Source organism: Fistularia commersonii, chromosome 15, assembly GCF_037954325.1.
Source record: "Fistularia commersonii isolate RoL2024-O1a breed Wild chromosome 15, RoL_Fcom_v1.0, whole genome shotgun sequence".
In the NCBI taxonomy this organism is placed as follows: domain Eukaryota; kingdom Metazoa; phylum Chordata; class Actinopteri; order Syngnathiformes; family Fistulariidae; genus Fistularia; species Fistularia commersonii.
This window is the reverse complement of record NC_141298.1, coordinates 11647572-11663380: the sequence shown is the minus strand read 5'-3', so window position 1 is coordinate 11663380 and position 15809 is coordinate 11647572. Positions and strand designations below refer to the sequence as shown.

General features: G+C 46.5%; 1 protein-coding gene across 1 annotated transcript; it reads left to right on the top strand.

The window, feature by feature from the left end:
* Positions 1-3576: 3576 nt before the first annotated feature.
* Positions 3577-11964, top strand: LOC147226527 (protocadherin gamma-C5-like). Its single transcript, XM_086160393.1, has 4 exons — positions 3577-5967; positions 9338-9399; positions 9477-9589; positions 11560-11964. Exons 1-4 carry the CDS (start codon positions 3577-3579, stop codon positions 11799-11801), a joined length of 2808 nt encoding a protein of 935 aa, XP_086016519.1. The 3' UTR covers positions 11802-11964.
* The last annotated feature ends 3845 nt before the right edge of the window (positions 11965-15809 follow it).

The window sequence follows — 15809 nt, the reverse complement described above, 5'->3', positions numbered from 1 at the left end:
ATGCACACATACAGACATGTGCATGCAAACACACACACACATACATATGTCTGATAGGCACACATGCACACACGCACACAGACACACACATACACACATATATGTTTGATATACCCGCTGACACACATTTGATGCACACATATAAGCGCATGCACACACACACTCATTTGATACACACTTACCAATGAATCACGCGCATGCACAAACACACACATACGTGTTTGACTTCCATACATGTTCATCAAGACACACATGCAAGCAAAGACACACACATTTGATGCACACATATTGAAACGTGCACACACAGACACACACACACCCTTAATATAAATCTACCAATAACACACATGCAAGCACACACACATAGACATATGTGCCCATCAAGACACAAATGCGTGCAGTTGAGAGACGGGCTGATCAATAAATACACACATAAAACCAAAATATGGAGTTAAATAATGCATAAATTGATAAATAAATCATGAGAAAAGTGGATTAAACCGGGAGGCAAACAGTAATTAGCCGGCGTTCTTCTCCAGACAAACAAACAAACAAACAAACAAACAAACAAAGGCCAGCATTGTTTCCGTGGCAATAGAACAAAAGAAAAAAAAAGAAATAAAATTGAATAAAAGCCCGGATTAGAACCTGCAGGATGCGGACTAACCCTCCCGCTAATCCCGCACTTTGAGAGCCGGAGAGCAGTTAAAGACAAAAGCACTGATCTTCTACTGTTGCCCTTGACGGAGGGGAGGCGGGATTGTGTGTGTGTGTGTGTGTGTGTGTGTGTGTGTGTGTGTGTGTGTGAAAGGGAGAAGGAGATAATCTCTTTTGTATTTTGATCCCCTAAATGTGGTGGTGGCGTCCTCTCATCCGGGCCACTTAACTCATGGATGAGAGGAAATATAAATGTAAAAAAAAAAATGAAATAAAAAAATAAAAAAATAGTAAAAAAAAAAAATCCCGTCTGTGCATCACATGGACAGCGTCGGGATTATTTCACACAAAATGTCTTAATTCCTCTGTTGGCTAACGATCCGGGGAGAATGCCCTCTAATCCCCCCTCCATTAATTAAAGAGAACAGGAGCCCCCCGGAAAAAAAAAGGCCTCGCCATCTGTCTGCGGTTTTTGGTTCCCGCAGACAGATTGTGTTTTCACTTTGAAAGAAATAAATAAATTAATTTGCAGAAAAAAAAAAAACGGGGTAAGTGGGGTTTGGGTTGAGGTGGGAGTTGCTCCGGGGACGACGGCGGATGAGGAGATTATCGGTCTTCGGATATTCTGGGACGGCGGTGCCGCTCTAAGCCGTGTCCTCCGGACGGCTCCAGACGGCTCCAGAGGTTTTTCTTTTTTATTTTAATTTTATTTTTTTATTTTTCCAGTCTATTTTTAAGGAAGGCGACTAATTTGGCGTCTAATCGCTTCTTCTGAGGAGGAGCAAGAGCAGCACGTCTGCAGGAGGAGCTCAGAAGAAGCCCTGCAACTGGAATGCCAGGGTCAAATTGGTGGAATTAAATTTGGTTAAATTACTTCAAAATATTCCTTTACTTTTAAATAAAAATGGCCAATGAACGTGGCTAAATTCCTTTCAATATATTTATTTTATTTCAATATACTTGCGCTGCTGTAAGGAAAGAATTTCCCATTATGGGGAACAATAAAGCATATCTTATCTTATCTTATCTTAAGCACATATGCCCAAAAATCAATTAAAATACGTTTTAAAATATGTTTATTACGATTAAGATTATAATGTAAGAATAAAATTGACTTGCTTCAAATTTTTAATGAAATTACCAAAAAAAAAAAAATTACTTTAATCTGACTATCAATTTAATGACTAAAATAGTCAATTAAATCACATTTAAATATCATTAAATTTGAAAAAAAAAAATATCTAAAAAGACAGGTTTTTTTTTTGGGCTGCCAGGGTCTGTGAGAAGGTTTAAAACAAACACAAAGAAGGACGTCAAAAACGGTCCAATTACATTTGTTCAAAAATATGTTCAACTAGTTAAAAATATTCATTAAATTGGTTTGAAGTAGAACTGATCAACAATTACCACTAAATTAGTTTCGATATATCTATATGTCTTCCGAAAATCTATTCAATTATTTTCCAAAACATGTCATGTTTAAAATTAAATTTAGAATTCAAAAATAAAATTGCCAAAAATTGAAAATTGAAAATTTTTGAATGAATTCATGAAAAATGTACATCAAAATGACCTAAAATATAGTCATTTATAATCAAATTAAAAATGAATATCAATTTAATGATGAAAACCTTCAATTTAATTAATTTACAAAATCATTAAATTCGAAAAAAAAAATTATATTTGTTGGTGGCAGGAGTTAGTGGAAAGGTTAAAAAACAAAGAAGACCTCAAAATTGATGGAATTGGTGAAAAATATCTTTTAAATTTGTTTAAACAATGTTGAATTAATTAAAAATATTCATTACATTAGTTGAAAAGTCAGAGTATGTTAGTGGATAAAATTACGAATAAATAGCACTTTATTAGTTTAAATATATCTACATATCCCCACAAAATTGATTAGATTGTTTTCCAAAACAAAGTTTTAAAAATAAAACGGACTTGCTTCCAATGACCAAAAAATTCCAATAAATGACCTAACAATATTTCAATAAATGACCTGCAAAATCCATTTTTAGTTAAAAAGATTCATGAAAAAAAACAATAAATATCCTTTAAACTCGAGACATAAAACAAATTAACAATGAATATCAATTTAATGGCTAAAATATCCGATGAAACTACATTCAAAAACAAAAACTCATCAAATTGGAAAAAGAAATCAATCAAAAAAGTGTATTTATTTTGGCTGTGAGGGTCTACAAGGTTTTAAAAACACAACTAAATGCCCCAAAAGTGTCCACTGAATTTGTGAAAAATATATTTTTGAAAATACGTTCAAAGGGTCTAAAAATCCTCAATAGGCTCATCTTTAAAAAAAAACATGAAATAACCAATAAATATCATAAAATGACTTTCAAAATATCCAATTCCACCACCTGAAGTAAATTATTTTCCAAAATATGATAAATTAGGAAGAAAAATGTTTGAGAGGCAGCATATATTGAATATCCAAGTAATGTAAGATTTACATGCCTGAATTGACCAAAATATGAGGTGTTTCCAATAAAAGTATCCCAAATTAATTCAGTGAGTTAAAAAGCAATATCCCTTTAAAAAGATTTGAGAACTGGCATCCCAAAAACCATCAGAATAGAAAAGAAATAAACTTAAAATGTCCATGAAAGGAGCTGGAATGATCATTTAGAAGAGCTAAAAGAGGAGCCTCTCACGGCAGGATGGTGGACTTGGATGTTGGACCGGAAGGAGTGACCCGCGGCTTCCGGGCGCCAATCCGCGGGATTACCGGGCAGATGTCGTGCGTGAGGCCAATGATGGACGCACGCTAATCTGAGAAGCCCCCCCTTCTCTTTCTCTCCCTCTCTCTCTCTTTCTCTCTCTCTGCTTTGTGAGTCGCACCCGCGGACGCGTCCTTCACTTCCTCTGTAGGAGCGCGAAGGGAAAAGAACTACAAATATGGAGGCGGGCCGGCGCGCGTCTCGCCTGCTCGCCTTGCTCACCTGCGCGGTGGCGCGCGCCCAGCTCCGCTACGCCGTGCCGGAGGAGCTCGAGCGCGGCTCGGTGGTGGCCGACCTGGCCGCGGACCTCGGGCTGGACGCGGCCGCGCTCGCGGCGCGCCGCTTCCGGGTGGCGGGCGGCCCGGGCGCGCGTCTCGGCGCCGACCCGGCCAGCGGCGCGCTGGTGGTGCGCGAGCGCATCGACCGTGAGGAGACGTGCGAGGGGAGCTCCGCGTGCGTGGTGCACGCGCAGGTGGTGCTCGAGAACCCGCTGGAGCTGTACCGCGTGGACGTGGAGGTGCTGGACGTGAACGACCACGCGCCGGGTTTCGCGCGGCCGCGCCTCGACGTGGAGATCTCCGAGGCGGCGGCGCCCGGCGCGCGCTTCCCGCTGGAGTGCGCGCACGACGCGGACGCGGGCGCCAACGGGCTGCGCACGTACCTGCTCGGCGTGAACGAGCACTTCGCGCTGGACGTGCAGACGCGCGGCGACGGCGGCAAGTTCGCGGAGCTCGTGCTGCGGCGGCCGCTGGACCGCGAGCGCCGGCGCGCGCACGAGCTGCTGCTGACGGCGGTGGACGGCGGCACGCCCGCGCGCACCGGCACGGCGCAGGTGCGCGTGACGGTGCTGGACGCCAACGACAACGCGCCGGCCTTCGAGCGCCCCTTTTACCGCGTGCGCGTCGCCGAGGACGCGCCGCGCGGCGCCGTGCTCGTCCGGCTCAACGCCAGCGACGCGGACGAGGGCGCCAACGCCGACGTCACCTACTCGTTCAGCGGCCACGCGCCGGCCGGGGCGCGCCGCTTGTTCGTCGTGGACGCGCGCAGCGGAGAGGTGCGCCTGGCGGGCGCGCTGGACTACGAGCGCGCACGGCTACACGAGATCTACGTGCAGGCGCGCGACAGCGGCCCCGCCGCCGTCGCCGTGCACTGCAAGGTGCTGGTGCACGTGCTGGACGTGAACGACAACGAGCCGGAGGTCACGCTGACGTCCGTGTCCGCGCCCGTGCCCGAGGACGCGCCGCCCGGCACCGTGGTCGCCGTGGTGAGCGTGACGGACCTGGACTCGGGCGACAACGGCGCCGTGCACTGCGAGATCCCGCGCCACGTCCCGTTCCGCCTCCACTCGTCCTTCGCCAACTACTACACGCTGGTCACGTCCGCGCGACTCGACCGCGAGCACGCGGACGCCTACAACGTGACGCTGACGGCGCGCGACTCCGGCTCGCCGCCGCTGCTCACGCGCCGCTCCGTGGCCGTGCGCGTGGCGGACGTCAACGACAACGCGCCGCGCTTCCGCCGCCCGTCGTACGCCGCCTACGTGGCGGAGAACAACGCGCCGGGCGCATCCGTGTGCGCGGTGGTCGCGCTCGACGCGGACGCCGGCGACAACGCGCGCGTCACCTACGCGCTGCTGGACGGCGACGTCGGCGGTGACGCGCCGGCCTCCGCGTACGTGTCGGTGAACGCGGACAGCGGCGATGTGTACGCGCGGCGCTCCTTCGACCGCGAGCGCCTCGCGAGCTTCCGCGTGACCGTGGAGGCGCGCGACGCCGGCACGCCGCCGCTGCGCACCAACACGACGGTCACCATCCACGTGCTGGACGTCAACGACAACGCGCCGCTGGTGGCGGCGGCGGAGGCGCGCGACGGCGACGTGGCGGTGCCGCGCACGGCCGACGCCGGACACCTGGCGACCACGATCCGCGCCACGGACGCGGACGCGGCACGGAACGCGCGCCTCTCGTTCGAGCTCCTGCGCGCCTCCGCGCCGGACCTGTTCGCCGTGGGGCTCTATACCGGAGAAGTGCGCACGGCGCGCGCAGTGGCGCGCGGGGATGCCGCGCGCCACCGGCTGCTCGTGCTCGTGAAGGACGGCGGCCAGCCGCCGCTGTCCTCCACCGCGTCCGTGGCGATCGCGCTGGTGGAACCGGACATCCGGCGGGAACCGGAAGTCCCGCTCCCGCGCGGGCCGGACCTCACCGTCTGCCTCGCCGCGGCTCTCGGCGCCGTCTCGCTCGCGTGCCTCGTGGTCATCGTCGTCCTGGTGAGCGTGCGGCGCGCGGCGGAAGGTCGCCGCTGCTGGGCGGACGCGCCCGGCAGCCCGGAAGTGGTCAAAAAGTCCCGCCCGGACGTCCGGCGGTCCTCGGACCCGGACGCCGCCGGGCTCTGCTACCGGATATGTCTGACGCCGGAAGTGTCCAAAAGTGACTTCACCTTCCTCAAGCCGCGCAGCCCAACGCTTCCGGTGCCGCGCAACAACGCCAGGGACGCCGACTACCGGACTTCCGGCTGGAACACGGCGGCCCAGAAGGAGCTGGCCGCCAACAGAGGCGCCGCCCCGCAGGAGGTAAACGCAACTTGGGCTGGAGCAGGACACCGAACCGCCTTACTACACTCTTATTACACCGTTATTACACTCTTATTACATTATTATAACCGTGTTATTATGCTTTTACTATGGTGTCAGTGTGTGTGTGGATCAGACTTGAAAAAGCCAACTGATATCAACTTGAGGAATACAAAGTGTAAATTAAAACAAAAAAATAAGCTTAAACGAACGAATAAAGTATAATTAAAGTATAATTATAACGTTTGTCGGAAATGAAACAGAAAAACAGCCAGAAAAGAGAAGGGATCCTTTTTTTTTTTAATGTGTCCATGTTTTCCTGTCAAGGTGTTTTTACAAATAAAAAAAATCTGATTAGGTATGGTTTGTTATTGTTTAATGAATCAATCGCAAATATTCTGTCCTTTCTTGCGTGCGTTCTAACACAGCAGTTCCAACAAAGGCAGCAGTTTTTCTGTGTAATAACAGCATGAAGGAATTAGCTGGATTTACATCCACCGCTCTAAAAAAAACAAAAACAAAAAAAAACACCGCTGGTTTTAACGTCCTCTCTGGTAGCCAGCGCCGTCTGCTGATCACTTTACTGCCCCTTTTAAATCTTTTTAAACCTTCGCCGGCGCCAGCAGCTCGTTTATAACCGTGTAATAGAGCGTGTCTTTCTAGGGAGGGGTCTATTAAAGCTGTAACACATCGGCGTTTCTTTTCCTAGCCGTTGAAGGACCTCATGTCGCCGTGGACACTGAAAAATAGTCAAAATAGTTGGAAAACTAAAGGCGTATGTGTCAAACTCAAGGCCCGCGGGCCAAATGTGGCCCGTCATGTCATTTTCTGCGGCCCACAAAATGTCTTAAAATAAAAATCAAAGGTCGCACTGGGCCTAAACTACATTTCCAACAACTCACGCCGATCACGTGACCCGCAAAGTGACGCCATCCCGCCATTTTCAACAAGTGGAATTGAGAAATACAAACGATCCCCAAATGTCCAGGAAGAGAAAAGCTAATGCAGATGGAAGGCTGATTCGGTTGTCAAAAAGTACAATCTATGTTGACATTTTGACACCAAACGCGGAGCCAAATTTGCCAAAGTTAGCCTTCCAGAAAAACAAATTGTCCAAGAATTAAAAGCCAAACTGCTATGTCTGCAGAAAGCGGCATTCAAAATCACTGCAGCGGTGAAAGCTAGCTTTCTATCAGAGCACCTAGTAAACATATTATTTTTCACATCTGTGCAAATTCATATGTAACATTTTGGATTTGAATGAGTAATAAATTCAGATTTATTCATCATGAAGGAGTAGTTACATTTATTTTACATTACATTTGGTTGCATTTATAATGCTACTGTTTCAAGTGGCCCTTTGAGGGCAAGCATTATGCTGATGTCCCTGACATACGGGAACACTCTGGGAAGCACAGCTACACCAAGCTAGCGATGCATTGAGTTGAAGTGGTTCTGTGACACTTATTCAAATCGAATTTCCCCGTTAAAATGAAGTCAAATCTTGTTGTTGTGGCAACAGAACTTGAATTACTTTCCAGGATGTTTCCGGCCTGCGGGCGGGTCTGGGGTATTCAAACGCTCTCCAGACCTCCGGTTTTGTTCTGCGTTTTTCAATAAGAGAAATGGATTTCATGAATAAATAGTATAAAAAAAATACGAATATATCATAACAGAAATGCTGTTTTATTTGCACTTAAAATCTTAAAAATTTTCTCAAAAATCGTCCGTGCGCCTTGTAATCCAGTGCTTCATGTATGAATTTTTGTTGTGCTTACTGACCTCCAACCAATTTAATGTGGTATACTGTGCTCAAAAAAAATCTGCCAAAAGGTTTTTGTGCGACTTTGGTCGAATTATTGGACCGTTCCCTCCTGACACAGGGACGTTGTACTAAAGTCCGTCCTTGGTTGAATATGGGTTGCAACGTAAGATAACTTATATTTGTATTGTCCAGTAATACAGATGGAAATTAGCTATGAGCTACAATCTGGTACAAACATCTCTGCCTCTGTGCTTAATGTAATTGTACACTGTCCTAATAAACTTCTAAACAAACAAACAAACAAACAATTATGTAGTGCTGTAATACAACGTTGTTCTAACCTCATACCCCTTGTGTTGTCATGCGGGTCAAAACTGAACCACTACCATGTTCAGCTGTAGAAAAAAACCCTTAATCTATTTTTTTCCAACTTGAAATTTTATGACTTTTCCAAAAGAGACCCCATAATTAGAAAAAGTTATACTTCTTTTTTGTTTATGTTTCCATGTGGGCTGTACACCACGAGGGTACAAAGATTGCCTTATGGGTCATTTTTGTCCCGTAGGACAAGGGGAGTAAACACAATGTAAAGATCGCACGAGGGATACTAACATCAGGTGTCTGCGATCGCTGGTAACAATAAACCAATCAGAGAACAGTACGTAGTACGCTCAGCTCCGCCACTTTTTGTAATACTGGTGTGCACTGTGTTTCAACATAATATTACTGTACATTTGTGTGTATAAGGACCCCCAAAAATGGCCCCTGTTAAGAGACATGCTTACGAAGAGGAATTCAAACTCAAGGCTGTCGGTCACGCCGTCGATGAATTCAATATTATCAATGGAATCAATGGAATGGAAGCAGATGAACTGTGCCAAGTAAGGAAGACCAAACTGAGTTTCTGACGGAACAAAGCAAGATGGCCAGTTTCTTCTTTCCCTTTGGGCTTTTCCCTTCAGGGGTCGCCACAGCGAATCAACCTTCATCTAACCCTATTCTCTGTATCCAACTTCATATCCTCTCTCACTACATCCATAAATCTTATCTTTGGTCTTCCTCTAGACTTCCAATTGCAGCATCTGTGTGCCAAAATATTCACCATCCCTCCTCTTGATCTCCAAAACATGTGCCGTCCCTCTGATGGACTCATTCCTGATCCTTTCCATCCTGGTCACTCCCAAAGAGAACCTCAGCATCTTCATCTCTGCGACTTCCAGCTCCACCTCCTGTTTTTTTGGTCACTGTCACTGTCTAGACCATACAGCATCACTGGTCTCACCACTGTCTTGTCCACCTTTCATTTCATTGGTCCGATGTGACGAGGCTAAATGTTTTGGCGGAATGAAGCTCGTTCGCCCAAAAAATATCCATAAATTAGCTGCATGGTTGTTTAAGCCCCAGTGTTCAAAGCGTGGGAAAAAAGTATTGGCTTACAGTCTGAAAATTACAGTAATCCTAATTCCCAACAAGCTCAAAGCTCTCAGGCCACTCCCTCCTTACAATATCAACTCCGATTACTGCTCCTGATCGATTATCGGCTGATCGATTGATGAGATCAGGACTGGAGCAAGAGACCGACGTCTTGTCTGATGTGTCTTACAGCTCAAGTGTCTGAACAACGACTGGAATTGGACCAAGAACCAGCAAAACGCAAGCTACAAGAGGTGAGCTTCGGCCCCAACACACACACACCACACACACACACACCTTACCTGATGCCCTGTGCCTGTCGTTGTTGCAGGTACAGCTCGGGGAATATGGACGGGTCGTTGACGCGTTCGCTAAAGTGCGACGCCGATGGACTGCTGAGCTCGGTGGCGCCCCAGTACTGGACCTTGGGGAGCCGCATGAACGGTGAGCTGAAGAAAGAGGAAATAATTCAGAAGAAATGGAAATAAATACTCAGGTCAACCAACAAAATCAATTGCAGAAAACCATTAAAATACATAAGTGTAAGTTGCCTTGAGGCAACAAAAGCTTGGCTAGAAGGTCCCCCCGGAAGAGTAAGACCCAAAGAGAAGGTCACGAACGATCAGCCAAAGTGTAACGCAAGATACTGGCTTGCGGTTACCATGGAAACCACCAAATCCGCATATGATTGGACAAATCACAACCAGGTTGGAGTCTGGAATGAACAATGACATGTTCTTGGTGGAGAAGGGTCGGGAAGGGTGGAGCAGGGGTTAGCGCCTCTGCTTCACAGCATGACGGTTCCTGGTTGGATTCCCACCAGGTGGTCTTTCTGTATGGAGTCTCAATGTTCTGCGTGGGGTTCTCCAGCGTTCTCCAGGTTCCTCACACAGTCCAGGAGGTTCACTGGAGACCCTGAGTGGTCCAGACATGTGAGGTCTAAGGGAACTGCTGCCTCTACGGTAGACAACCAATCCAAGAACAGAGGTCTCCTCAGGAGGCCTTGTGATGTTCCAGGAAGGTGGGAGCAATGTCATGTAGAACCTTGGGTGCTCGAGGAGAAGCATCAGAAGAGCCCGTGGGAGCAATGCTGAGCCTTCTCCTCAAAGAGTCTTCCTGGAGATAAGAAATTGCATTGCGACCCGTCAGTCGGGGCTACAAGTTTCGCTGATACTTCCTGGTTTCGCTTGACAGAACAACGTCCACTGGAGCTCTGGAGGTCCGATCCCCATGATCGTTGATTTGCACACGGGTAGTGGCATCACAAAAATCCAAGCGCCGGGACTACAATAATGGAGGACAGCGTGGAGAGCTGTGCTGTCGACAGCCATGTTTGTTTCCCATTAAAGAGATCCCCGGTCACAAGACATTACTGTCCACTTTAACCAATATCTGTAGCAGCTACATAAAATCCATAACAAAATCTCTCAACATGTCTTAGTTTCACTCAAAGGCCGCCATTGTTGTTTACGTTGTAACGCGGTCTGGGTGGTGACGTCACAAGGTCAGCCTTGGGCTCGATCCCATTCTTTTTACTGTACAAAGAAGGAGAGCGCTGGAGACAGAAGACAACTTGAGTTTCAGAATGAAGACCAACAGGAAGAGCTGGCAAAAGTCGTCAGTATGCGTGCGGCAACTGCATTGCTATGCTGAGGAGAGCGTCTGTTGAAAGGAACTCACTTTTTGTCATCGGCTGTTCGCTGTGGACTCGCAGCCCGCTGTGCTGACCAACCATTAGCTTCCTCTGTGATGGTCTTTGGTCACTACCAAAGTACTACTTCTGCAGTAGCGGCTTGTTGACGTCCACGCAGGAGAAAATCTAGCTTCTCCAGCATGTGGCGTCTCTTCCAGCGGGCTTCACTCATTTCCTGGGGACCCTTTAGTATGCTTGTCAAAGAAAACTGTAGGCACAGCGTTTGACTTTAGCGTCTGTTTAAAATTAGCGGAGCCTGTGAGCTCCTTCAACAGCTTAGCTCGGCTAAATGCATCCGGAGAGAAGTGGCAAGAACGCTACTCCTTTCTCCTCTTCTTGTCCCTTGGAGATCTGTGTAGCCTAATGTGAGTCCCTTTGCTTCCCTTTGACTGGAAATCGTACCCAAAAACAGCACAATGTGGCATTATTAGCGTATTTATGGTACCATATTGAGCCAAAGCTAACGCTAGCGGAAAGCCAAAGTTATCATGAGCAACCTCCATATCATCAACCTAGCATGCCCTGCGCTAGTAAAACAATAGCGGCAACCCTGTGTTCAAATCAGTGTTACTACAAATTGCCATTTTTAAAGAAGTTGGTCTTGGTGCTTTTCTTTCACATGACACAAGTCTTTCTGCCTCCGTAAGCGGCAACGGTTGCCAAGGTGACTGCTGTGTGTGTGTGTGGCGTACAACTAATCCAGATTATTGCCCCCACCCAGGCCGTAAACTGCCCCTCCAGGACGAGCCGCCGGCCGACTTCTCCTGGACTCCCCGGCTGGACCAGCCTCGCGCCGAAGCGTCCGACTACGACTACCAGCGCAACGTCTACATCCCCGGCGCCCGGCCGGCGCCGCGCAGCGACCTGGACGTCCACAACACCTTCTCCACCTTCGGCAAGAAGAAGAAGTTCGCGTCGGCCGTTGAGACGCCGTACGACGCGGCCGGCAGCAGCTTCAACTGACAGAACTCCTCCGATGTCCGCGCAACCGCCCCTCAGCGTGGAAGGGTCTACTGTCAATCGCAGAGACGTCCAACCCTTCAGTGAACCTGCTGACTGGTTTTGAGGACGGAGAACCCGGAGAACATGATGACTGAACCCTCTTGCTGCGCGGTCAGAGTTCTGACCCGACACGAAACGTAGTATTTATGAAACTAGTTTATCAAGTAGAGTCGATACCATCGACGCCGAAGATCAATAAACATGTTTTCAAGTTCTGAAAGTGTGAGTCTGTCTGCCCACGATTTACCAGGGATGGAGACCACGGAGGGGTTTCCACAGGAGGATCTACGCGGACTTAATACACTCCTCCATCCCTCTTTTCTCATCCTCCACCACTCCTTCATTCTCCTTCTCCTCCTCCATCGCTCCGTCATCCTCTCATGATCCTCCATCACTCCTCCATACTCCTTTTCCATCACGCCGTCTGTCTACTCCATCATCCTTTACCACTCAAGTCCTCATCCAACACAATCCTCGATCAAGGCTTCATTCTCCTTCTCCTCCTCCATCACTCCTTCATGCTCCTTCTCCTCCATCACTCCATTCATCATGGTCCTGCATCACTCCATCCTCCTCCAGCAGAGGGCACCCCTCCCTCATGCAGTTCTCTTTAAAACATGATTTTGTCCAGAACCACTGCATGACCCCCCCCCATCCCCCCCCCCCACACACACACACGCACACACACACACGCACACACACACACACACACACACACACACACACACACACACACACGCACACACACACAAGCGCCAGCTGTGCACGTTTCCTGCTCGGCAGATTGTTTGACTCTGTGCACAAAAATTTAACTAAATCAATTTCAGCCTGCAGGATTAAACAAGTTGGAATTCATTTGAATTAATTAGCAAGAGTAAGGAAAAAAAGGGAAACTTCAGGGACAAAGAAATATAAGATAATAATAATGAAACCAAACTTCAAAGGTAAACAGGATTATGTTTATTTACTTTCATTCCTGATTACAACATAATTAATAAACCGCCATTAGCATCCATTAGCATGTTACTGTAATGTAGTAGCAACAGGATCCGTTTCCCTGCTAAGAAACCTCACATTTAAATGGACGCAGCTTTAAAAACTTTACAAACTAATAATTATTATTTTCTTATTCAACAAATTCTGCTTTTCCACAGAAATATGCAAATTATTTTCCTACGTCTGACCTGGTGCCATTTGTTCAAGGTACGACTACTCACCCTGAAAATATATAAATACATATAAAATGTCATAACTATGATGATTATTACATAATTATTTTTTTCTATTGAATAATAATCACTAATAATGATAATTCTAATATAACATAATGATAATGGCAACTAATTATAATGATAGGGAGAAAATGAATGAATTAACACAATTTGTTCATGGAAAAGTACACTACTCTATGGCTATATTAAAATATAGTATGTGTTGTGTGTGTGTGTGTGTGTGTGTGTGTGTGTGTGTGTGTGTGTGTGTGTGTGTGTGTGTTCTCCCTGTAATGCTCAGAAAGGCCACAGCCTGCCGCTGCAGGAGCGGCCAGGAAACCTGCAGACCTTCTTTCTCCTCTGGCAGGAGCTTGAGGATTGGGATTGTTATGAATGAATGAATGAATGAATGAATGAATGAATGAATTTTCAAAGGTTTGACCGGTGAAGAATTTAATTTAAGAGAACGATTTGGACGGGAATTTATTATTTCAAATAGATTGGGGAGTTTTTGATTGATATGAAAAAAAATCATTATTCATTCATTCATTCATTCATTTATTCATTAACACTCGTTTCAGAATTGTTTTCCTTGTTTTTCCTCAACAGAAGAAGAGTATTTGTGTTAAGCGCTGTTTCTTAAGGCTAATGCAGCCTCAGGGCGGCACTGACCTGTGTCCCTCCAAGCCTGCCTTGGGAGGGCACGGAGCAGTGTCTCCCTGTGCCGGTCCCAAGCCCGGATAAATGCAGAGGGTTGCGTCAGGAAGGGCATCCGGCGTAAAACTTTTGCCAAAACCAAACATGCGAGTCAACCAAAACTATACCATACCGGATCGGTCGGGGACCGGGTTAACAACGACCGCCATTGGCACTGATGACCTACAGGGTACTAATGGAAATTGGGCTACTGTGGGTCGAAGAACAAGAAAGGTGGTTGGTGTGAGAGAGGAGGATACGGAGAATAGGGTTAGATGGAGAAAGTTGACTCGCTGTGGCGACCCCTGACGGGAAAAGCCGAAAGAAGAAGTTGTTTCTTAAGGCTGTGGGTCCAGTCTTAGGGAGTCTCGGAAAAGAGCCGAGTGGAATATCGTGATGAACATGAACACACCACAAACATCAAAATAAATACTTTCAACGTGCGTGCATGTGTGCCATATGCATCACACACATATGTGTGTCTATATGTACGTGTGTATCAAATATGTATGTGTGTGTATGTCATATGAATATGCATCCCTCACGTAGTGTGTGTGTGTTTGTGTACGTGTGTCTATATGTGTGTGTATCAAACATGTCTGCATGTGTCCACATATAAACGTGTGTGTACATCAAACAGTGTATGTGCGTGTGTGTCATATGCACATTTATCACATACCTAAGTGCGCGTGCATGTGTGTCTAAATGTATATGTGTGTATCAAACATGTATGTGCGTCTGTTTATATTTTTAAGTATGAGTATATGTGTATCAACTAATGTACATGCGTGCATGTCATTTGTGTTGCTCACTTCTTTGTGTGTGTGCATGTGGTACCATATGCATGCGCGTGTATTCAAAAAAATTTGCATTGTTGGTGCATTTACACTGTGAGAGACAGAAACTAAAAAAAAAACAAACAAAAAAAAAAAAAACGGAAATCAAATTGTATGATTTTTGAACAACTTCTTTGTAAATTACAGGGTCCAATAAGTATTTGATCCCTTTAGTCAAACCATTTTAATACTTGGCACAGAAGCCATTGCTAACAAGTACAGAGGTCAAGCAGTTCCCAGGTGTTCACCAGGTTTGCACACACACTGCAGCAGGGATTTTGTCCCACTCCTCCAAATAGATCTACTCTTGAGACCAAAAAGTTCTATTTTGGTCTCATCTGACCACAAAACGTTCTCCCACGGGCCTGGACATGGGCTGACGTAAGCGGGGGGACCCTCCGTCCGACGCATGATTTTAAACCAGTACGTCTCAGTGTATTTCTGATAGTAGCCTTGGAAACGGTGGTCCCGGCTGTCTTCGGATCGTCGACCAACTCCTCCCGTGTAGTTCTGGGCAGATTCTTCACCTTTCTTAGCGTGATTGATACCCCACCAGGAGAGATCTCATCCTCTCTCATCCAGGAGAGAGTCATCTTTAGCCTCTTCCATTTTCTGACAACGGCTCTAACTGTTGTTCTTATTTCACCAAGCTGCTTGGCAATTGCTCTGTAGCCCTTTCCAGCTTTGTGAAGGTCAACAATTTTTTCTCTTGTGTCTTTTGACAGCTCTTTGGTTTTTCTCATGTTGGCTGCCACACTTTTGACAGATTTTGGGGTTCAGAGGTGTCTTTACGAAAGCTAACAACCTCAAATAGGTGCGACTCAATGAGAATGATGAGAAGAGTGTCGAAAAGGTCTTTGAGGGTCAAAAATCTGGATAAGCATGGGATCAAATACTTATTTGCCCTGTATTTAACAAATAAATGGTTAAAAAAACATACAATGTGATTTCCTTTTTTTTTTTTTTTTAGATTCTGTCTCACACAGTGGAAATGCACCAACAACCCTCCACGATTTCTAAATGGGAGAACTTGCAAAATCAAATACTTATTGACCTGACGTGTGTGTGTGTGTGTGTGTGTGTGTGTGTGTGTGTGTGTGTGTGTGTGTGTGTGTCAAACATGTAGGTGCCTCATTTATATGTATGTGTGTGCATGCATGTGTCCACATGTGTCATATGTATCACATATGTATATATGTACATGTATCACTCACAAGTGTGTGTGT

What these genes read in the sequence shown, in the direction of transcription:
- LOC147226527 (XM_086160393.1), top strand. Translation starts at nt 3,577, where the DNA reads ATGGAGGCGGGCCGGCGCGCGTCTCGCCTGCTCGCCTTGCTCACCTGC. An exon ending in GAGGCGCCGCCCCGCAGGAG is followed by an intron (nt 5,968 to 9,337) that starts GTAAACGCAACT and finishes TGTGTCTTACAG; the next exon opens with CTCAAGTGTCTGAACAACGA. An exon ending in CTTGGGGAGCCGCATGAACG is followed by an intron (nt 9,590 to 11,559) that starts GTGAGCTGAAGA and finishes GCCCCCACCCAG; the next exon opens with GCCGTAAACTGCCCCTCCAG.